The 24,063-nt window shown below is 36.2% G+C and overlaps 1 protein-coding gene across 1 annotated transcript in view; it reads right to left on the reverse strand.

Annotated features, from left to right (window-relative positions):
• TTC6 (tetratricopeptide repeat domain 6) overlaps positions 1–24,063 on the reverse strand; it is a gene marked incomplete at both ends in the record, with an annotated part of 192,057 nt that overhangs the window by 75,138 nt on the left and 92,856 nt on the right. Inside the window, 2 exons of the mRNA XM_081292914.1 lie at positions 8,362–8,732; positions 11,914–12,006. Coding sequence (XP_081149040.1) covers positions 8,362–8,732; positions 11,914–12,006 — 464 coding nt within the window. The remainder of the gene's footprint in view (positions 1–8,361; positions 8,733–11,913; positions 12,007–24,063) is intronic.

Genomic DNA, 24,063 nt, shown 5'->3' on the forward strand with positions numbered 1-24,063 from the left:
ACATCATTTGTTAATCTCATCTCCACCCCTTCTCCGTCTCCCCTTCTTTCCCACTAGAATATAAGCTCTATGAGAACAGAAAGTTTGTTAGTCTTTTTACTGCCCTCTATTTCTTATCCAGAATAGTGTCTCGTATGTAATAACTGCCCAATAAATTTATATTGAACAAATGAATGGCTTATATCATTTATTCATCAAATTGTGGATCAGTTCCTACTACGTGTCATAATTCAATTAAAGACATTGAGCTTTCACCCCTTCACTCTGGACTTACTTCACCTTCTTTGAAAATAGAAAAGACTTGAAACCTTCCCTCATTTTCATATAACCAAATACATAGAATCACATACACCAGTCTTCCCTTTGTTTTTAATGGTGGATGTGCTCTCCTTTAAGTTCATTTTAAGTAGCACTTGTGTTCTGTATTTCATCCACTTTTACCTTCCCAAGGGTTTCATTCTTTCAATAACTCCTGGTTTTTCTGTATCCACTGTTCCCCCCCTCCACTGAATCATTCACACCAGCACATAAACATGCTGTATTATCTCCCACTAAGAATATACTAAAAATCCATACAGAGCTGTGATTCTGTTATGATGGTAGAAGCCCCTTATAGTACATCGATTCTGTTAATAACAATAACGAACTGAAAAGTTACTAAAAAATCAACTGCATGAGGATTCTGAGGAGTAAACAAAAGCAGGCACTCTGAATGGGAGTCAAAACTTGGTGAAGCAGCCCTTATGGGATAAATTTCCCAATGGTTTTGTCCTTTTGTGTCTTTACATCAGAGATGAGCTACAATTCAGAGCAGCTGGTGGCACGTACTTAAAGAGCAATAGATACTCGGAAATTTTACTAGACAGAGAAATTTTAGAAAGAAGTCTAGAAGGGCCAGAATGAAAAAGAAACTCCGGAAGAAAGGGAGTTGAATCCTTGAAGGAATCTTCTAATTCTATATTAACCCATATGCACCTCAGCCCAACTCCTGAACCACACATGCTTCAAGACTGACTGGAATGATGCAGCAAAGGTTAGAGGACTTAAAACTAAAAGCGTAACTTGAAACTGAGTCACTTATCACTTAAGAGATTTTTAAAACCAATCAAAAGCCTAAGCTGATATTGTTACCATGGTCAAATGTTAAAATTCAGTCCCAAGGTTCCATAACTTAAGATGGGAAAGAAAAAGAATAAGTTAGATACCCATTTTTCACATTCTGATTTTAAAAAGAAATAATGAAAGAAAAAAAAAGAAAACTTGCCAACTATTAGGGAGAGATAAACATTTAGGATCCTAAATTCTGAAAGCAACATATGGTCTTATAAAAGTACATAAGACAGTAACATGAACATCTTCAAGTTTTAATAAAAGCAAAGAATGTTCTCATGATCTCAAAGTAATCAACCTTGACAAAAATTAAAATGTCTTTTAACCTTTTAATTTTTTTTGGTCAGGGGATATAGATGATGGATGGAATTGAGTTCCACGTATGTATGCTGGCTTCACATGCTGCAATTGGAAACCAGTTTAGAATAGCAAATGATGTGAATATTTAGTAAATTTCTTATCAGATTATTCAAGCTTACTTTGATGGCAGAGGTCTTGAAGTTATAATACATTTTTTAACATCCTCAATGAGTTCCATAAAACAACCATGTATTTGATTCCATTATATAAAACATTTCTTAAGATATACTCCAGGAAAATAGAGTATATCTACTCAGAAATACAGCTGTCATGAATGAAAATATTCCTTAAGAATACCCACCTTCCACATGGCATTGTTCAAAAAGACTTTTAAAATTGAAAATAAGGAAGAAATGTTCTTTTTAATCACAAATAAATGTTTACTTAGGAGAATTTTCAAAAAATATAGAAGTGGTGGTCACAGACACAAGTCTGTGATCCCTAGTCGGAAATCTGAGGCAGGAAGATGTCAAGCTGAAGTCCATCCTGGGCAATTTAACAAGACCCTGTCTCAGAATAAAAGATAAAAAGGGATGCAAATGTAGACAGAGTGTCCTGGGGTTCAATCTCTAGTAAGACACACACACAAATACAGATGTGCATAAAGTAAAACACTGAAAGTCTCAGCCTGCCCCATCTGATCAATTTCCTGTAACCCAGAAATAGTTACTACAACAGTTTGCTGTATAAAACTCCAGACTTTCTATATAGAAACACATTTTACACACATACTTAAAAATACAACTGTTCAAATGTATTCCCATATAAACATTCCAAAATATGTTGTGGCTTGAGAGAATTGCTGTACTTTCTAAATTTCTTTACAATACATTTGTTTTATTTTTACTACCAAGTAAGTATAACATTTTTAAGAAAACAAAGAATAGGAACTTGCTACACAACTCTCTAGAAAAACATAAACAGCAAATGCAGATGGTGGATGAACTTTTACAAGGAAAAGTTATAGCCCCACATCATTGAAGTTAAATAATCCAGATCAAAAAGAAAGATCAGAAAAGGAGACTTGATATTTACTTCCACCCCAGAAGGGAAATATTTCTTTATATATTGCAGGTCTAGATCTATGTTTTTATAGCCATGAGTATGGTTATAGTTTTTCATTGAGAGGAACCAAGGTAAATCAACCTGCTACCTCACCTGCCAGTTTAAAAATACCAGGCTGTCAAGTCAGAATCCATGTATACATAATGAGTTTGTAATGAGATGTAAGACTATTTGAAGAAACAAATGATTTTTTAAATAGTTTAAATGTTTGCTCAAAATTTTTCATTTGTGCAAGAATAAGGTTGATTTTACTACATGAATTATGGGATCTTTGAGCTGAAAGTTACTTTAGAAATCCTGTGAATAACCTCTAAATCTTCCACCTAGGGAGACATCAGAAGAAATTAAGTAGTTTGGGCTGGTCACCAAGGACCTAGTGAATGGTAATTAGAATTCAAATATACAGATTCCTGACCCAAAGGAAGAATAAAAACAACAAAGGAAAATGTGTCCTCTCCTGGATGTGAGGAGAGGGATTAAACTCTGCCTCTCTTGGTGATTTAACAGCAACAAGATGGGCCCAGAAAACCAAGACTGAGATCACAGATTCACTTTCAGGAGCAGGTCATACAAGGTTTTGATAATGGAAGAATGGACTAAAGGCAATTATTCTAGAATGGGGCCCAAAGAGAGGAATTCGTGGGTATAGGCAAACCATCAGCAAAAGAGCAGGCCTAAGAATGTTCTTCAGTCCTGGAAGCCAGAGCACTGACAGAGATCCAAGAGACTAGCAATTCACACAAGCCCAGGTAAGCAGGAATGGTAACAGTAAGTCAAGGCAGCCAGGCCTTCAGTGGGAATGGTTCACTGCTTTATCAGCCAACTATTGAGGAAGATTTCCTCTTGTACCTCACTGGTTAGTCTCTCAACATTGGGCTTAAGATCCAAAGCAGAGGGACACTTGAAGAGAAACAGGGAAGCTACAAAGTTAGTACAGGTGTATAGCATCCAGCCAAGACCTAGCTGAGGAAGGAGGCAACACAGCAACCTACAGCAAGAAGACTGAAGAGGAAGGCATGAGTCTGGGTCTTTAATCTGCTCAAATGGCCTTCTGCAGGAACTCCTTTCCACAGTCAAGATTTGGCTTGTTACATGAGAACACACGTAGTCCACCTCTAACCATTAAAAGAGCCCACCAAGAAGAGCTATGATTCAACAAGCTTAAAGGTGGAATAGGAAATAATAAGAAGGATATTTTTGAATTATCAAGTTAAGATTATTTAAAAAAAGATCTCCAGCTAGAGGAATAATACTATTTTTAAAGAAATTTTATAACTTGTGAACTAATAATTATCTCCTATCTACATTTAGGTGGTAAATTAATTTAAGACTTTTAAAAAAAGAAAGTTAAGAAAGCTGTACTAACATGTGTCTTGGATAAACACTGCACAGTTTATTTTATTGCCACCACCAAAAGGCTCATTGTGTGATTCTTATCATGCTTGTTGGCAGCATATACAAATTTTACATCAGGCTATTAATAAAGGCAAATAAGTCTCTTATAAATGGTGAAATTTTATACCCAAAAGAATGAAGAGTCAGTAAGCAAAACAACATCCCACAGAAGCAGTGTTTCATCTACTATTATATCCTTCCAATGGAAATCACCTAAGTCATGGTGGTGCTGTGTTGTCCTTTAACTAGGATGGTGAAGACTCATAATACTTTGAAATCAGTCAATGTGCCAAAGACATATGAGCAAACTTCTAGTTCTGGTCTAAAACATTTTTTAACTTAAGAAATCTACCCAAAATCTCCTAAAGATTACCTAATCAAAAATGTTTCATTACAGAGGAGAAACAAAAGTACATGGAGATCTCAGGATCAAATGGCATTCTCTACTGTGGCTGTCCTCTGTCCCACTCTGTCACTCACACTTACGTGCTATTCCCCAGTCTCTTCAGAAATATGTCATGATCCACACCAAAAGATAAGACTTTTGCAGAACCTGCAAGCCTTTTTTTTATTGGTTGTTCACAACATTACAAAGCTCTTGACATATCATATTTCATACATTAGATTGAAGTGGGTTATGAACCCCCAATTTTACCCCAAATGCAGATTGCAGAATCACGTCGGTTACACATCCACAATTTTACATAATGCCCTATTAGTAACTGTTGTATTCTGCTACCTTTCCTATCCCCTACTATCCCCCCTCCCCTCCCCTCCCAACTTCTCTCTCTACCCCATCTACTGTAATTCATTTCTCTCTTTATTTTCCCATTCCAATCACAACCTCTTATATGTAATTTTGTTTAGCAATGAGGGTCTCCCTTCATTTCCATGCAATTTCCCTTTTCTCTCCCTTTCCCTCCCATCTCATGTCTCTGTTTAATGTTAATCTTTTCTTCCTGCTCTTCCTCCCTGCTCTGTTCATAGTTGCTCTCATTATACCAAAAAAGACATTTGGTATTTGTTTTTTAGGGATTGGCTAGCTTCACTAAGCATAATCTGCTCTAGTGCCATCCATTTCCCTGCAAATTCTATGATTATGTCATTTTTTATTGCTGCATAGTACTCCATTGTGTATAGATGCCACATTTTTTTATCCATTCATCTATTGAAGGGCATCTGGGTTGGTTCCACAGTCTAGCTATTGTGAATTGTGCTGCTATGAACATCGATGTGGCAGTATCCCTGTAGCATGCTCTTTGAAGGTCTTCAGGGAATAGTCCGAGAAGGGCAATAGCAGGGTCAAATGGTGGTTCCATTCCCATCTTTCCCAGGAATCTCCAAACTGCTTTCCAAATTGGCCGCACCAATTTGCAGTCCCACCAGCAATGTACAAGTATACCCTTTTCTCCACATCCTCGCCAGCACTTGTTGTTGTTTGACTTCATAGTGGCTGCCAATCTTACTGGAGTGAGATGGTATCTTAGGGTGGTTTTGATTTGCATTTCTCTGACTGCTAGAGATGGTGAGCATTTTTTCATGTACTTGTTGATTGATTGTATATCCTCCTCTGGGAAGTGTCTGTTCAGGTCCTTGGCCCATTTGTTGATTGGGTTATTTGTTATCTTATTGTCTAATTTTTTGAGTTCTTTGTATACTCTGGATATTAGGACTCTATCTGAAGTGTGAGGAGTAAAAATTTGATCCCAGGATGTAGGCTCCCTATTTACCTCTCTTATTGTTTCTCTTGCTGAGAAAAAACTTTTTAGTTTAAGTAAGTCCCATTTGTTGATTCTTGTTATTAACTCTTGTGCTATGGGTGTCCTATTAAGGAATTTGGAGCCCGACCCCACAGTGTGTAGGTCATAGCCAACTTTTTCTTCTATCAGATGCCTTGTCTCTGGTTTGATATCAAGCTCCTTGATCCATTTTGAGTTAACTTTTGTGCATGGCAAGAGAAAGGGATTCAGTTTCATTTTGTTGCATATGGATTTCCAGTTTTCCCAGCACCATTTGTTGAAGATGCTATCCTTCCTCCATTGCATGCTTTTAGCCCCTTTATCAAATATAAGATAGTTGTAACTTTGTGGATTAGTCTCTGTGTCCTCTATTCTATACCATTGGTCCACCCGCCTGTTTTGGTACCAGTACCATGCTGTTTTTGTCACTATTGCTCTGTAATATAGTTTGAAATCTGGTATCGCTATACCGCCTGATTCACACTTCCTGTTTAGAATTGCTTTTGCTATTCTGGGTCTTTTATTTTTCCATATGAATTTCATGATTGCTTTCTCTATTTCTACAAGAAATGCCGTTGGGATTTTGATTGGCATTGCATTAAACCTATAGAGAACTTTTGGTAATGTCACCATTTTGATGATGTTAGTTCTGCCTATCCATGAACAGGGTATATTTTTCCATCTTCTAAGATTATCTTCTACTTCTCTCTTTAGGGTTCTGTAGTTTTCATTGTATAAATCTTTCACCTCTTTTGTTAGGTTGATTCCCAAGTATTTTATTTTATTTTTTTTTTTTGAGGATATTGTGAATGGAGTGTTTTTCCTCATTTCCGTTTCAGAAGTTTTGTCGCTGATATACAGGAATGCCTTTGATTTATGCGTGTTGATTTTATATCCTGTCACTTTGCTGAATTCATTTATTAGTTCTAGTAGTTTCTTTGTAGACCCTTTTGGGTCTTCTAGGTATAGAATCATGTCATCTGCAAATAGTGATAATTTAAGTTCTTCTTTTCCTATTTTTATGCCTTTAATTTCTTTCGTCTGTCTAATTGCTCTGGCCAGTGTTTCGAGAACTATATTGAATAGAAGTGGTGATAGAGGGCATCCCTGTCTTGTTCCAACCTGCAAGCCTTTATAACAATAAAGTGAACACAAACTTTTTATTCCTTTATCATCAAGAAAGTTTTTACTTTTCAAAAGGACGTTTTTAATAAGCCCTATTATCCAGGGACATCTAAAGAGAAATGAATCCCACGAATTTTTGAAAGACTGGCACTGGCACAAGTCTGTAAATACCAGCAGCTCAGGAAGCTGAAACAGGAGGATTGCAAGTTCAAAGCCAGCCTCAGCAACTTAGGAAGACCCTAAGCAACTCAGCAAGACCCTGCTTCTAAATAAAATATAAGAAAGGGGCTGAGGATATGGCTCAGTGATTAAAGATCCCTCAGTTCATTCCCTGGTACCAAAAGAAAGAAGAAAGAAAACCATTTTGCACAACACTTTGGTTATGGAAAGTGATTCAGTGGAGTTTTACTTGGCCATAAAGATAAATGAAATTATAGAATTGCCAGTAAAGGAACAAAACTGGAGAATATCATGTTAAGTGAAATAAGCCAGACTCAGAAAATCAAAGGTCAAAAGTTTTCTCTCATACAGCAGAAGCTACAGCACAGTAAGAGAAAAAGCATAGGGGGATCCAATCCCACAAGATGACGGAGATCAAAGGAGTAAAAGAAAACGATTGAGGGGGGAAGAAGGAGGGACAAGAAAGAGGAGTAAATGCAGAATGAATTTGATAAAATTATGCTATGTACATGTACAAATATGCCACAGTGAACTCCACCTTTCTGTATATCTATAAATCAACAATTAAATAAATAAATAAATGGAAGACCAGTAGAGTTGAGGAAAGGGAATGGGGGAAGGAAAGAGGAAGCACTGGAGCCTGAAATGGAGCAAATTAAATTCCACATATGTACGATTATGTCAAAAGGAACCCAACTAGTATACATAACTATAATGCACTGGATAGAAGCATAAATTTTTTTTCATTTAATTAGTCTGAAGTATCATGGGAAAAAAGAAAAAGAAAAAAAGTGATATTCTGAACACTGAAACATGAACATATCTCAAGTTCCACTGGCTATGATTTCAGGTCCCTCCATATTTTTAAATACACTAGCTATTATTGCCTCTGAGTAAGGAGAAAATCAATTATTTTTGTGTGTTGATATCTGAAGAAGGGCTCAGAACATACAAAGCCCAGTTTCTCTATATATCTACTTCTCATTCAAGAAAAAGTTAAAATTTGAAAACAGTTAAATACAGAAATCTATTTTGATTTTTAAATGAGTGGTATTTGTTTGGAGCACGGGTTAGTTTTTCATACCCAACCATATCTAGCAAGTAATTTGTTAGATTTTTTTTTCTTTCCACTGAGAGACTTCATTCAGTCATCAAACTGATTTAGTTTTATTTGTTATCCTAAATCATATAACCACTTTATAGTTTGAGCAACACACATATTAATACCATGAAACATCCATATATTTTTAAAAATTGATGGACTATACCTTTAGCATATTTTCAGTGCTAAGTAAGATAATAAAACTTCACTGGGGGAAATTATAAAATTGAGGCCAAAACCACAATACATTTCTTAAATTATAAAGTAATATTGCTTGAACAAGACCTTTGAATTGGTTTTGGAGGCTTGGATAACTCTTTATACACAGCTGTAAGTTTATTCGATTTCAGTCTTTTCTTCCATTTCATCATCTTTCTCTTGGGAAAAACAATGTAAGTAATGCCAGCTTTTTTCGATGCTTCAATGAGAGACACAGAGATGTCTTCAAAAGTGCTGTTATCCGGAATGCTCTCTAGGAGCTCAGTAATATGTGCTCTGATGAAAGGGGCCTGGGCCTTCTTTTGCTCAGCAAACTGGAGCTCCAACGCCCTTCTTTTCTGGTACATCAACAGTCTCAGGTTGCTTTGAATATCATCCTTTAGTTCTAATGATTTGGTGGTGAACTCCTTTCTCAATTCAACTGCAGATTTTGCTCTCTTAATAGGAAAAAAGGAGGTAAAAAATATATACGATCAATTAAAATTAATTTGGCTATAGTTACTAAAACTATAGCACTGTTTTGAAAATGTTTTAAATTGGGTATTAATGAAAAGATAGAAAAGACATACAGTAAAACAGGCAAACAGTTAAGAAAATGAGCCTGATAAAGGCTTCTCTACATGTAAAGGCCACTCCATTAGATTAACCTGTAGAAACAAATTCCAAACATTCCATCCAACTCCTTGGTCACAGGGCAGTGAGCAAAGGTAGGATAGACCTGAGCGAATGCTACAGACTCAAGCTAATTAGCATAGATTTTGCCCAATAGCATTGGTATCATAAATATTGATTAAAATATTGATTATCATAAATATTGATGGACACTACTACCCAGTAGCTACATCACCCGCTAGACTAGTACATTTAAGTGGCAACCCCAATCAGGACCCCAATTGGGTCCCTTCTCGCCCTGAAGAAGCTCTGTCTCTTTTCTTCTCGCTTGAATAAATCCTACTCTTTTAGGCTTACTCGTCCATGTCTGTGGATTTCATTCTTCAAATTCATGAGACAAGAACCTTGAAAGAAGACACCGGCTGGCAGCTGGGTTCTGCTGCAACACTACAACAGCAGGAGCTGAAAATCTGGTCAATTATACATTAATCATTGAAACTCTAATACTCATTATTCAATAAAAGAACACAAATTTCTAATCCTTTGATATATCATTTCCTGCCTTATTGAAGCACTGTCAACAAATTTATAGCATTTCATTTTGCTAATAAACAATTTGTCATAGAGAGATCTTTTTATAGTGAATTTAGACCCAAATTCCAAACAACAATTTCATACAAGCTAGTTATGTATCTAAAACGTACTAAAGAATAATAGAGATCTTGACCATCCATGATATTATACTCCTCCATCTCAGGAAACTACATTTGACTCAAAATGTAATTAGAATAGAGACTAAAATATGAAACATACATGCATGCATTTGGAAAAAATGTAAGGCAATTATTATTGGTAGAAATATAAACATCTATTTTGGATAATAAAAACTGAAATTACAATACCTTCAATTGTGTAGACTGTGTACTGAAACATGTTTTAATATTTTCAAATGATGCAGATTTTTTTAGTAAGAAAACCTGCAAAATAATTGAATGAGAAATACATATTAACCGTAGACATAAACTAAAATGTCATATGATAGTTGGCTAATAATAATTGTGTAGGTAAATTAATGAAATGTAGAAATACTAATTAAAACATAGGTTCTTACTGACTTTGAAGTCGCTGACTTCTTGAAGAGGAACAGGATTCAAAGTGCATCAATTAACTTAGCAAAGTATATAATAAAGAAAATTATCTTATTAATTCTCTAATCACAAGCAACCTCAACTTTTTACTTCAGGGGACCAGATAAATATTATATATTATTATAACGGCACCAAGAATAGGGATATTATATTAAAAGAGCTGAAACTGGAGTGGAAAGTATAAAGGAAATGTTATGTTCCACGCTTTCAGACAGGATAACAGTGCAAACAGCAAGAGATATAGCTGTAATCAAAAGCACCTGTGGCAATGACTGTAAAGATGGCACAGATCAGGTATAAAGAGAACGCAGAAGAGGGAGAAACCAGTTCTGAACAGGTGGAAATCTGGATAGACCAGCTTAAACAGGAAGCATCAGAACTACTATGTGAAGACAGCAGCACTTCTGTAGTGAGAAACGGTAGAGAATATCCCAGGACAAGGCAACAGACTCAGCAAGCACAGAAATGTTCAAGTGACAGAAATATTAGCCCGTGAGGATTCTCGTGTGATCAGAGTACAACACACATGGAGGTTACGTGGAAGTAGAGGTAAAATGGGAGGTAACAAAAATACAGATGAGGCCAAGTTAAGAGGCTTCGTTAAGCACTCTGACTTAATTTTATTTGCTAGGTGGACTGGTTGAGTTTTTTGAGTCATGAGTGACATAATGATACCCATTTTAAGACTACAGCAGGATACCTCAAAAATGCAGCTACTAAAAATGGGAATATATGATAGGTGGATGCAAGTGATGCTACTACCACACTCTAAAAAGCGTAAATGGCTTTCAAAGAGAAGTGTCACTTATTGATTCAATTTTTTTAAAGTAACAGTCACTGCTCTAGGTGTTGTAGATAGAACAGTGATCTTGAATGATATAACTTCAGGCTGGTGAGGAAGAAAAAGATCAAACATACATGGGGGAAAATGTTCCTTGAGTGCTATCAAGAAGGCAGAGAAACAGTGATCCATAGGAGAAACATTACTATCCCCTTCTGAAAAGAGTATTCCCTGATTATGGGGGACAGTGGAGGAAGCATTGAGGCATATTTAACCTAGTTAGCTGACTAGAAAAGGGGTTTTGAGTTGTTTCAGGGGACAAATTCTCTACTATGTAGCACATACCCAAGATATCATCTAGGGGAGTAGAGCGCTGAAGGCACTGTGAAAGAAAAATGAAACATTCCTGTTCGTCCCCCATAAAGTTCAGGCATTACTAAGCCCATTATATAAATTTCATACCTCTCCTCTGCCCTCGATCACCCTTTCATTTTTTCCAATTATATTTATTACTCAATAAGCTTACCTAGATACAGTATAGAGATACTGGAGTCATGAGTATACATCTAATCTAATCACCATTTAGAGCCATCAGTTTTACTCTGCTTCATGGCCATAAACAGCTTCTGTATTCAATCAAAAGGCTTATAAGGGGCTGGGGCTGTGAGAGGCAATGAGTTTGATCCCCAGCACCACATAAAAAATAAGTAAATAAAGATATTGTGTCCATCTACAACTAAAAAAAAAGAAATATTTTTTTAAAAAGGCTTATAAATGTGTTCCTTTAATCATTCAAGTCTTAAGGCAAGAATAAGAAGGAAAACTGGAAATTTTAGAAAAAATTCACAGCAGATATGTTGCTATTGATTAGTGAATATCATCTTTGGAGTGTCATAAAGACAGCATCTTTGACAAAGAGAAGATGCAACCTTTACAAAGATACCATTGTCTAGTATAAGCCATTTCCCGGAATGTGGAAGTACCAAGAAACCACTTCCGGAATTACTAGGAATAATTTCTGAACTTATTGGCAGACAGAGTAACCAATCCATAGTTCAGAACAAAAATCATACGTACCTTAAAGCTCATTCTTCTGTAACCACTTAGACTGATTCTTTCCTTGCTTTCAGACAAAATTTTCTCAGTTAAAATTCTGCTTCTTTGAACACTCTGTGATTAAAAGATAAGTTTTAAATTATCTTGTGAAATACATTTAAATGCCTGTGATCACTGTTACTTCATAGTACAACAGTATTAGTAGCAAAATTTTAAAAACTATAAAAGAGGTAGAATTCTAGAAAACACTTTCTAAAGATGCATTAATGTCCAGCTATGGCCTCAATATTTGGCCAAAACCCACAGTTTGGCTTCAGCATTGGACCTTAGCCAAATGGATACAACTGTATTATTTCTGGCATCCTTTATCTTGAGTGATCAAGGATCATATGTTTTCATAGGTTAGCACTGAATTTATTTAGCATATTGACATGAGGATTATGAATAAGACATATTATCTAGATTTATGGTCAATAAATGACTATTCATTTTCAAACACAAGAAAGCATTCTAAACATGAATTAGAATGAAAATTTCCTTCAATGTTTTAGACTTTGAATTCTATCCAATGACTAAATTATTTTACACACACACACACACACACACACACACACACACACATACATATATACTCATTCTACATATAGTGAGTCAGAGGAATGTCTACAATAATTATGATTATTGGAGGCGGGGAGGGGAGGAGGAGGGCGAACGCAGCGCCGCCACCGCCAGCAACTTTGTGAACGAGTTCAGTGCGTGCGTGAGTGAGCGAGCGAAAAGGAGAGCGTGCGGCAAACGCGCCCAGACACACGGCGGCACCCCGAGGCGGGCAGAGCGGTGAAATTTCATATTTGGCTTTCCTACAGTACTGACTGTAACCTAATTTCCAAGATTTTTATAAAGGTAGACTCAAAAGGACTATACTTTCAGGAATCTTGTTAAGGAAGTCTGGACGTAATCTGCCATGATGAAGATTTGGACTACTTTCTCTTCTATTAGGCACAGTCTCTGGTCTAATTCCTAGGTCCTTGATCCACTTTGAGTTTTGTGCAAGGATCACTAGGCAATCCTGAGCTGACGTGGATCTGGGGTGAACAGTCTGGGCCTCTCAGAACACACACTGAGCCCGGATCAGCTGAATTCAAGCTCCCGTTCGCCTGCTTCCCGCACACAAACAGCTGTGACTCAGCACTAATCCATCCGGCTGAAACAACTGGTCAGCCCTTCTCATCCTACGGAGGTAAATGCCTACCGAGCCTTCATAGGTAGTGGCCACAGGTTTGAAATGGGGCTTGGGAGAGACAGTAAGGACCCACCCGTTGCATAGTTCACCCGGCAAAGGGAAACGAACTGTCGCCATTTGCAAGAGATACCACCATGGCAGAGAACTGACGTCACCAGACTGCGGCGGAGGAGATAACTTCATTGAAACCTGCGGCTACAGGTGTGTAATCCCCTAGCCTTCCCTCTCCACACATCGGGGAACCCTTAAGGGCCCCTCCCAGCTCTCCCGTAAGGGCCCCTCCCAGCTCTCCGGTGAGTGCGATAGCCAGACCGAGGGAATCAGACGTGGCACCGGACCCCCGGCGTGGAACTCCCGGCTACCACTCCCACCAGTGCTGACAACTGAGGTCTCTTGCACCAGCTACTGGGGTGTGGCTACAGGAGGGCAAGTAAAATTCGCTGAGGATTCTCAGCCCCAAGCTCTACAAACTTAGGGTCTGAGGGAATGGCAAACAGGGAGAGTGTGCCCAGTTGTTCATGAAAACAGGGCTCCCGGGAGAAGCAGACCTGGCGTGTAGCCAGTATTGTGGTGAGCAGCACCCGTGAGAGGGGCCTGGCTAGAGGAAAAGTGGGGAAGTGACTAGACACAAGAGGAGGCCCTAGGCACTCAGGATTGGAGACTCGCCCAGTCTGGGAGGAGCTGCTGCACAGTGATTGGTTCCCGCTTATTGACAGGAGAAACTTGGCCTGGTAGGCACAGCGCCACCTACTGGAAAAGAAGTTAATCAAACTCTAAGACTGCATTTATTAGTTTTTTTTTTTCTCTTTTTTTTGATTTGGGTTTTTTCTTTCATTTTCATTTTCCTTTCTTGTTGTTTTTTAAATTTTATTTTTAATTTTTTTCTTTTAATTTTAATTTTTATTTTTTTATTATTTTTTAAAATTTTTTTTCTTTTTTTCTTTTCTATTTTTTTCTTCTTTTGTCTTTTCATTTCTTTTCAATTTTCTTATTCCCCCTTCCTTGAATTCTACCTGCCTACTCTCATTCTCTTTAGTGACTTCTTCCCTTCCCTTCTAATACCTTTCCTCCCAAGCATCAAATAAATTTATAGGAGTAAACAGTAACTCAGCAGTCAAACAGAACAAGAAGTAACATGAACAGCATGAAAAAGCAAGGAAGAAAAGGAGTACCAACAATGCAGGACAGCCTAAATATTCAGGAGGACCTAGAGTCATCAGAAAAATGGTCATATAAAGAACTCAAGGAACACCTTAGACAGATGGAATGGAACCTTAAAGAGGATACAAGACAGCAAATTCAAGCAGCAAAAGAACACATTGAGAATGAATTACATAAACAGATAAAAGAAGAAGTTAAGCATCTTTATCAGGAGATAGAGATTATAAAAAATAATCAAACAATAATTCTAGAAATGAAGGAAACGATAAACCAAATTAAAAACTCAATTGACAGTATCACCAACAGAGTGGAGCAAGTAGAAGCCAGAACGTCAGATAATGAAGACAAAATATATCATCTTGAAAGAGTCTAGCCAACTCAGAAAGGCTGGTAAAAAATCACGAGAAAAACATCCAAGAGTTATGGAATAACATAAAAAAACCAAACTTACGAGTCATCGGGATAGAAGAAGGTTCAGAGATTCAAACCAAGGGAATGAGTAACCTGCTGAATGAAATAATTACAGAAAACTTTCCAGAAATAAAAAAGGAAACAGATATACAAATTGAAGATGCATACAGGACACTGAGCACACAAAATCACAGTAGACCAGCTAGCCAATCCCTAAAAAACAAATACCAAATGTCTTCTTTGATATAATGAGAGCAACTATGAACAGAGCAGGGAGGAAGAGCAGGAAGAAAAGATTAACATTAAACAGAGACATGAGATGGGAGGGAAAGGGAGAGAAAAGGGAAATTGCATGGAAATGAAGGGAGACCCTCATTGCTATACAAAATTACATATAAGAGGTTGTGAGGGGAATGGGAAAATAAACAAGGAGAGAAATGAATTACAGTAGATGGGGTAGAGAGAGAAGATGGGAGGGGAAGGGAGGGGGGATAGTAAGGGATAGGAAAGGTAGCAGAATACAACAGTTACTAATAGGGCATTATGTAAAATTGTGGATGTGTAACCGACATGATTCTGCAATCTGCATTTGGGGTAAAATTGGGAGTTCATAACCCACTTCAATCTAATGTATGAAATATGATATGTCAAGAGCTTTATAATGTTGTGAACAACCAATAAAAAAAAGAAAAAAATAATTATGATTATTAAGTGTGCTGCTTTTCTATCTTATAATGACTTAAATATGCTGAAAAAACTAAAAGGTCTAAATCTGACAGCCTGGTAGATTCATAATTAGGTGGATTCATATTAAACCATGCTGTTGCTTTACTTGTTTGCTGAAATTCTTAGGTCCCAAAATCTAACATTTCAAATTGAAATAAAATAATCATAAAACATTTAAAATTAAATAAAAGTATCATGTAATTATCACTGACAATGGATAAGGTTATGGGTAACTTAAGGATCAACAGCACTGAATATTTATTTATCCTTTTATGCTTTTTATTTTGGTACCTGGGATTGAACCCAGAGGCTCTTAACCACTGAGCCACATCTCCAGCCCATTTCTTATATTTTATTTAGAAACAGGGACTCATAGCAAACTACATGTTGCTTAGGGCCTCAGTTAGTTTCTGAAGCTGGCTTTTAATTCGAAGTCCTTCTGCCTCAACATCCCGGGCCACTGGGATTACAGGTATGTGCCACTGCACCTGACCTTATGTTGTATTTTTAGGAAGTAGCTATAGTACAATTTAAGGTTAAGCAAATTAGTAAACATAACAGAAAGGGACTTGGATGCTTTCATCATGACTCTTCATTGACAAATACATGTTGTCATATGCTTGTGCAAGATACTACAAAATGATGAAATAGCCAGTATTACACATTTAAAATGATACTTTTAATGAAATAAAGACAAAACGCTTAACACCATATTTTATGACATCAAAATAGCAGAACTTATTAACAGTTAATGGTTATTTTAAAAAGAGAATATAGTTCATATGTTGGAACTTTGGAACTTGCTAAAATATTGTCCAAGAGTGCAACTGTAGTTTTGTTTGCATGACATGCAATGCAAAAATTTATCATCAGATCAATGCACGCTCATGACCTCTATGTGCAAGCCACCATTCTAGAGGCTGCAGCATGAAAAACAAAGTGCTGCTTTCAGAGAGCTTACACCTGTATGAAGGACAGACACAATAAACGTGTAGTTGATCCTTATTATTTGCAGAAATCAACTTCTGTAAAAACACTTGCGAGTACTGAATTAGTGAGCAATGCTTGTCAGCAAGTGAGTATCTGGTTTTCTTCATTCATCAGTACGTTACCTTATTTTATGAGTTTTCTATTTAAATACACCTTGTTTAATATATATTATCTACTCATTACCAATGAACTCATGACCTATAGCACTAGAGCTTATGCCTGAATGAAGCTGATCCAAAATGCTTTTTTTCTTTTTGAAGCACACTGCAGCCTTCTTTCACTTAGGAACACTTGCCATCTCTTCAGCACCATGTCTGGGGACTGTTTTTAAACACACTTAACACTTCACATATGTGTTGAAACTGAGGACTTGTGTCTTTTTCATGGTATTTGTTCTTTCATTCATCAGATAAATACATGCTGATCATCTCTATGTGCAAGCTGGTATTCTAGAGGCTGGGGGTGCCACAATGCATGACAGCACAGTTGCTGCTCTCACGAAATTTACATGAAATGTGAAGTACGGGTATGAAGACATGAATTGATATGAATATACTGTGTGTACAACCAGAAATATGAAAAACTGTGCTCTATATGTGTCATAAGAATTGTAATGCATTCTGCTGTCATGTATAAATTAAATATATATATGAAAAGATACAAGCCTTTGGTTTTAACAAGTTCATGCAGTGCCAGGAGGGATGAATGAGAAGAATTACAGTGTCTTACTACTTATTACTAGTACCTGAGAATGACAAAAATAGAAATAATGATAAAAATAGAATAGAATAGTATATTCTATTAATGATAAATGATTTAAAAAAAGAATTTTATGCCTAATCCAACTGGAATTCAGGAGGCAGAGCAAAAGAAATAATACACATCCACGAGTATAAGTATTCTAAAAATTTATTACCCATAGATCTTCCCAGAAAGAATTAGTTAAAAATATAATAAGCAAAACAAAAAAATGACAGAAGAGAGGGAATAATGTAAGGTAAAGGAAATAGTGGTAAGAAAATAAATCAGCAAAGCTTCTAGCTAAATCTGAGTTATTATGATGCAGTAAGTAAAAGAACACTCTTTCAGAAATTGAAATACTTAATGGACTCAGGTGGAAGATCACAGGAAGAAGTAAACATTTTTAAATGTCCTTTAAGAGAGGAAAGATGGATTCTGACTGACTCTTTTTTTTTAAAGAGAGAGAGAGAATTTTTTAATATTTATTTTTCAGTTTTCAGCAGACACAACATCTTCAATTTTTTTTATGTGGTGCTGAGGATCAAACTCAGTGCCCGGCGCATGCCAGGCGAGCATGTTACTGCTTGAGCCACATCCCAGGCCCTGACTGACTCCTGATGTGCTTAAATATGTGTGAGACTCTTTAAAATAGTAATGAAAAAGCAAAATCAGAATATATTATATCCAGGCCACAGAATTTAAATAAAAGTGGTGGGGGGATACAAAAAAAAAGGACAAGTTTAAGAAAAGGAATAAAAGGAAAAAATAAAACAAAAGGCAGAATCAATAACAAACATAACTTTCAAAACAAAAAAATACCAGTAAATTCAAAATATAAATAGGTTAAAATTTGCTTTTTAAAAATTTGAGTACATATGTTTTTATAGCTAAATACAACTTTCTATTCATAGGAACCAAGAGTCTTGGAAGAATGGTCTGGTTTCTTTCTGGTGAACAGAACTCGTGAGTTTGAGCCATCTCCTTGTGCCAGAAATCTTGTTGGATCATTTTTCTCCTGAAAATGGGGAATGAACAACCTCCAGTATTGATTTTCTTTTGGACCACCTTTCCAATGGGCTATGCCATGATCACCAGTTTACACTAATTCCATTCTTGCTACAATTTCTACTTTTTTTCCCCAGACAATTTTGCCTACTCTCAATGCCCTATATCCACACTTTCCTATAAAATGCATGTCCATACTTTGTAAGCAAACATAAGTTTAAGAAGCATTGTATTCATCTAACATTCCCTCCTGTATCAGTTCAAGTAAAAGCATGTGTGACCAGTAAAGAATAAAGAAAAAGGAAATAGGCAGGGGGATCCTCCCAACAATGATGCCATTCTGACATCTGAGAAAAGGGATGAGAGAAGGACCACAGAGCAGTTCTGAGAAAGATCTAAGTCTCAGCCAAAGTCGCTCACAAAAGCAATCCCACATCAAGCAAGAATGCATCAGTTCTAGAAACAACTTTGTGCTCCGTCGTTGGCTAGAAGTAGCTGAGAGTAAGCATGCTCCTCTTAGAGTGAATATCAAGGCAGATCTCCAGGACAGCACCTAGAGGCTGGCAGTTAAGCATGCTCCTCTTAACAGATTCTCCGAAAGAGATGTGAACAGCATTTTCCTGATGCCACACCTACTGATGTAAATTTATAGTCATCCATCTTTTGCATTAAAGCAATCTTTTTATATACTCATATTTTTAACCTTACCTTTTTAGCTCATGGCATCTTTATATGTATCTTTTACTTAAGTAAATAAAAACATTAGACTGTGCAGAAAAAAGAAAAGAAAATGCAAACATAGACGTTAATCTTCCAAGATTTTAAATATACATACACTTGGACCAGAAATTCCAAACAAAAATATGTGTGTAATATTTATATATATATATATATATATATATATATATATATATATATATATATATATATATATATTCAAGTATATTTTAAAAGAAAAAAAATCAAGATGCAGAAAAATATAAACTGCAATTCTGTATGTGTAAAAACATCAATTTGCATAGCATAAATGACAATGAAAACATCTGAATAGATACAATTTAAAAAAATGCACTTACCAGTGGTTAACTTCAGGGAAAAAAGAACTAAAAGATGGTATTTAAGTTGGGAAATGTTCTATGCCATATATATATCTTTATTTTTGAATTTCATTCATATGCTACTTGTTCAATTTCTTAAGTATTTAATAGCCCTTGCCATTAAAAATTGCGCAATTATTTTGCTAAAGAAAATAGTGGCATTTTAACTAAAGACAAAATGGAATTTTTTAGACAGAAATCACAAAGTAATTATTTGTAAGGCCAAATTAGCCATATGTTATTTATACGACACGTCAAAAACAAAGAAATGTAACAAAGAAAGGAACAAAATTAAAATATTCCTAGATACAAAAAAAAGAACATAGGAATTAAAAAATTATAGCAGAATTCAAGCGTTAAATAGGCCAAATTGAGTCACTTCAAATTAACAGGAGACAAAAATCTATAAATTCATAACTTTAAAATTCATAGTAAAGATAAAATGATTTCTTATCACATTAAGTAAACATATGGAGAAATGGACAAAACACAGCTTCATTCAAAACCCCCAATTAATCGAAGTCTTTAAGATCAAATGGAAGAAATAAGCCACTTAAAAATGGACTCATATTATACAACAGTCAAAGCTATTATTAATTCAGCACTTGTATTTATCAGGCAATACCCTATACAGTCTCATTAAATTCTCAAGACATTCACTTTACATACAAAAAACTGAGACTTCAACACACCAGCCTCTGTGGGGCCCAGGTGCACAGTAGGCCTGGTGCACCCCTTTCCCGGTGGGGCACACACTCCCCAGAGCCTAGCCTCTGGTGCAGGACTGCCCCTTCTGATCAGTGGACTAGGCGGGAGCCAAGATCCAGCCCAGACCACCCACACCAATTCACACGGGATTCAGGCTCTCAACCACTATGGGAGGTCAAGCCCAGTGACTCAGATCCATCCATTCCAACTTAAGCAGGACCCATATCCAAGATGCAGTAGCATTCATTGAGGGACACCAGCCAGGTCTGGAAGCTCAACATCAAGGTGAGGTACAGACAATCTGCACGGGTACTACAAGAATATAGGGAAAAAACTATCTCAGATCCACAGTGCAAGAAAGGAAGATGCATAGACAGCATGAAAAAACAAGGGAGGAAAGTGCCTCAAACAAACCACGACACTATAATAACAGGACCCATGGACAGTGAAGTTGATGAAATGACAGAGAAGGAGTTCAGAAGGTTCATAATTAAAATGATCTGTGAATTAAAGAATGACATAAATGAGCAAATACAAGCAAAGGTTGATCACTCCAACTATGAGATAAGAGAGCAAATACAGGTAACAAAAGATTACTTCAAGAGAGATACTTCAAATGTATGAATTGCCAAGATCATTGTAATGTCATGTATAGCTAATAAAAAAAAATTAAAAAATAAAAAAATTGATAAAATGATAGCTTGTTGGAGTGTAAAAGTTTATGCTGGAATTAATAATAAATTTCTGAATAACAAAAAAAATAGAGAGAGATAGAGACTCTGAAAAAAAAAACAGTCACAAATCCTTGAAATGAAGGATGCAATAAATCAAATAAAAAACTCAATAGAAAGCATAACCAACAGACTAGATCACTTGGAAGAAAGAATGTCAAATAATGAAGACAAAGTATACAATCTGGAAAATAAAGTTGTTCACACAGTGAAAGTAATTAGAAATCATGAAGAGAACATCCAAGAATTATGGGTCAAAAGACCAAATCTAAGAGTTATGAGGATAGAGGAAGGCACAAAGTTTCAAACCAAAGGAATGCACAATCTTTTCAATGAGATAATATCAGAAAATTTCCCAAGCATGAAGATCAAATTGGAAACCCAAATACAAGAGGACACCAAATGTACAAAATTACAACAGATCTACACCAAGCAAATATACATTATAATGAAAATGCCTAGCATACAGAATAAGGATAGACTCTTAAAAGCGGCAAGAGAGAGGAATCAGATCACATATAGGGGGAGACCGATTCGTATCTCAGCAGATTTTTTAACCCAGACCCTCAAAGCCAGGAGATCATGGAAAGATCAAGCTCTGAAAGAAAATGGATACCAATCTTATATCCAGCAAAACTAAGCTTTAGATTTGATGATAAAATAAAAACCTTCCATGATAAACAAAAGTTAAAAGAATTTACAACTAGAAAGCCTGCACTATAGAACATCCTCAGCAAAATATTCCAAGAAGAGGAAATGAAAAACAATGATGAAAATCAGCAGAGGGAGGGATTACACTAAAGGAAAATCTAATCAGAGGAGAAACTAAGTCACATTAAATACCAAAAATAAACAAAAAATGCCTGGGAATACAAATCACGTCTCAATAATAACCCTGAATGTTAATGGCCTAAACTCATTAATCAAAAGACATAGACTAGCAGATTGGATCAAAATAAGACCCAACAATATGCTGCCTCCAAGAGACTCATCTCATAGAAAAAGACATTCACAGATTGAAGGTGAAGGATTGGGAAAAATCATACCACTCACATGGACTGCAGAAGCAAGCAGAGGTTTCCATCCTCATATCAAATAAAGTAGACTTCAAACTAAAGTCAATCAAAAAGGATAAAGAAGGACACTACATACTGCTCAAAGGAACCATATGCCAACAAGACTTAATAATTATATATTCCCCAAACAATGGAGCAGCGATGTTCATCAAACAAACTCTTCTCAAGTTCAAGTGTCAAATAGACCACAACACAATAATTTTGGGTGACTTTAACATACCTCTTTCATCACTAGATAGATCTTCCAAACAAAAGCTGAACAAAGAAATTATTATCCAAAGGACAGGTTTGAAGACACGAATTGGTATAAATATACTGTGTATACAATCAGAGATATGAAAAATTGTGCTCTATATGTGTAATAAGAAGTGTAATGCATTCAGCTGTCATATATAAATTTTTAAAAAAACTGAGACTTCAAGAGACTAAGAGTACAAGTTTACCTAGGAAGTAAGAGGAATTCAAATCTAACGTTATCTGATTCCAAACCCTGTGCTCTGCTTAGTCCTGAACAATGAAAGATGGTAACTATATATAATACCACTTAACTGGTAGATATTGGAATGTTTAGTAAATCACAAAGCAAATATCAATAAATTCCAAGAAACAGGTATTCTAAAGAATAGATTTTCTTATGTTAGTAAAAATTAAAAATAAAATCTAAACAAAATAAATCCAACAAGTTTAAAAACTTTTTAAAACACTTTCCCACATAAGTGGTATACCCAGAAAAAAAAATGAGTCCTTCCAAGTTTTTAAGAAGATTATTCCTATGCTATGTCAATTTAAGAATGTTTTAAAAGATGAAAGCAAGAATAATTCTGATAGCAAAAGTCAACAAAGGAAAAAAAATGCATGTAAGGGTCCAGATTGGTATGACTACAGCCATCTTCATCTTAACTACCACTTTGCCCACCAGGGGACCCTGGCCCACATCTCAAGCCCTGCAGGACAAAGTTAGTAAAAGAGTCAGTTGAGCATGCTATGCTGGCCACTGATGCCTAGACTGTTTCACAACTGTTCTTTAAACATTTTAATAGTGTTTGAGAAAAATCAGGTATATTGGGGTTGGCCGTAGCCCACTGTTATCTAGCTTATCATATAAACCCCTTTTCCCTGCTTTGAGGTACAGTGACTTCCTTGACTTGATGCTACCTAAGAAGGCTTCTGTCAATAACTGCACTTTGTACAGTCCTGGATCTGTCTGCCTTTTTAAAATTTTTGGTCTTGTGACACCTTCTACCTTTGGCAGTTGGTTCTCATGCACATAATTCACCTGTGCATAAATATTAAAAATAAAAAAAATACATGGCCTAGTGGAACTCAACATAATATGCAATAACAATATACCAGGACCAAGTAATTGTAAAATAAAGATATTTCAATACTAATATTCTAAACATGTAGAATCAATAGGTCAAATATGAACATGATTCTGTGCCTGCCTTGTCTGCAGCAAAACTAAGAGGTAGATTCATGACCCCCATTTCAAGAGACAGCACACGTGGATTGAATTTCTTTTGTATTGATTTTTATCTCTGGCTTTGTTACACTATTGTCCTTGTTATGTTTTATTTCTTCATAATCTCTTTAATTCTTTTTGCTTTGTCTGTTTTTGATATGTGTATTTTAGTAAGCTGACTAAAATATTGTGCAAATAAAATAATCTAGGGGTGTGACTCAGTGGTAGAGCATCCCTGGGTTCAATTACCAGCACCAAAATGCCAGATGCCAGCCTAAACCATACTTCAAAAGCAATGGAATAATCTTCCCGTTCACTACTGTAAGGCGTAATTGAATATGATATATTGCCTATGAAATGGAGATAGGATCTTTACCTACTCAGCTGCTCAAAACATAAATGAAATCCCATGGCTCTTTTAAAATTGTGAAAATTGAAGGAAGCTACTAAACTGTATTTTCAATTCAGTGAATTCCTCAATAAATTGACCCCAAAATGGGAGCATGTTTGGATGACCAAAACATCATGCATCTTTTTTTTTTTTAAAGAGAGAGTGAGAGAGGAGAGAGAGAGAATTTTTTTTAATATTTATTTTTAGTTCTCGGCAGACACAACATCTTTGTTGGTATGTGGTGCTGAGGATCGAACCCGGGCCGCACGCATGCCAGGCGAGCGCGCTACCGTTTGAGCCACATCCCCAGCCCACATCATGCATCTTTTAAGACTACTTTTTAGTTTTGATCTGAGAAAACTGAATAGGTGTACCCATTGAGACCTTGCTAAGCGAACATGCATTTGTATGTTCCTTCCCACCACTTTG

The sequence above is a fragment of the Spermophilus citellus genome (assembly GCF_964194105.1).
Source record: "Spermophilus citellus genome assembly, chromosome: 4".
Taxonomy (NCBI): Eukaryota; Metazoa; Chordata; class Mammalia; order Rodentia; family Sciuridae; genus Spermophilus; species Spermophilus citellus.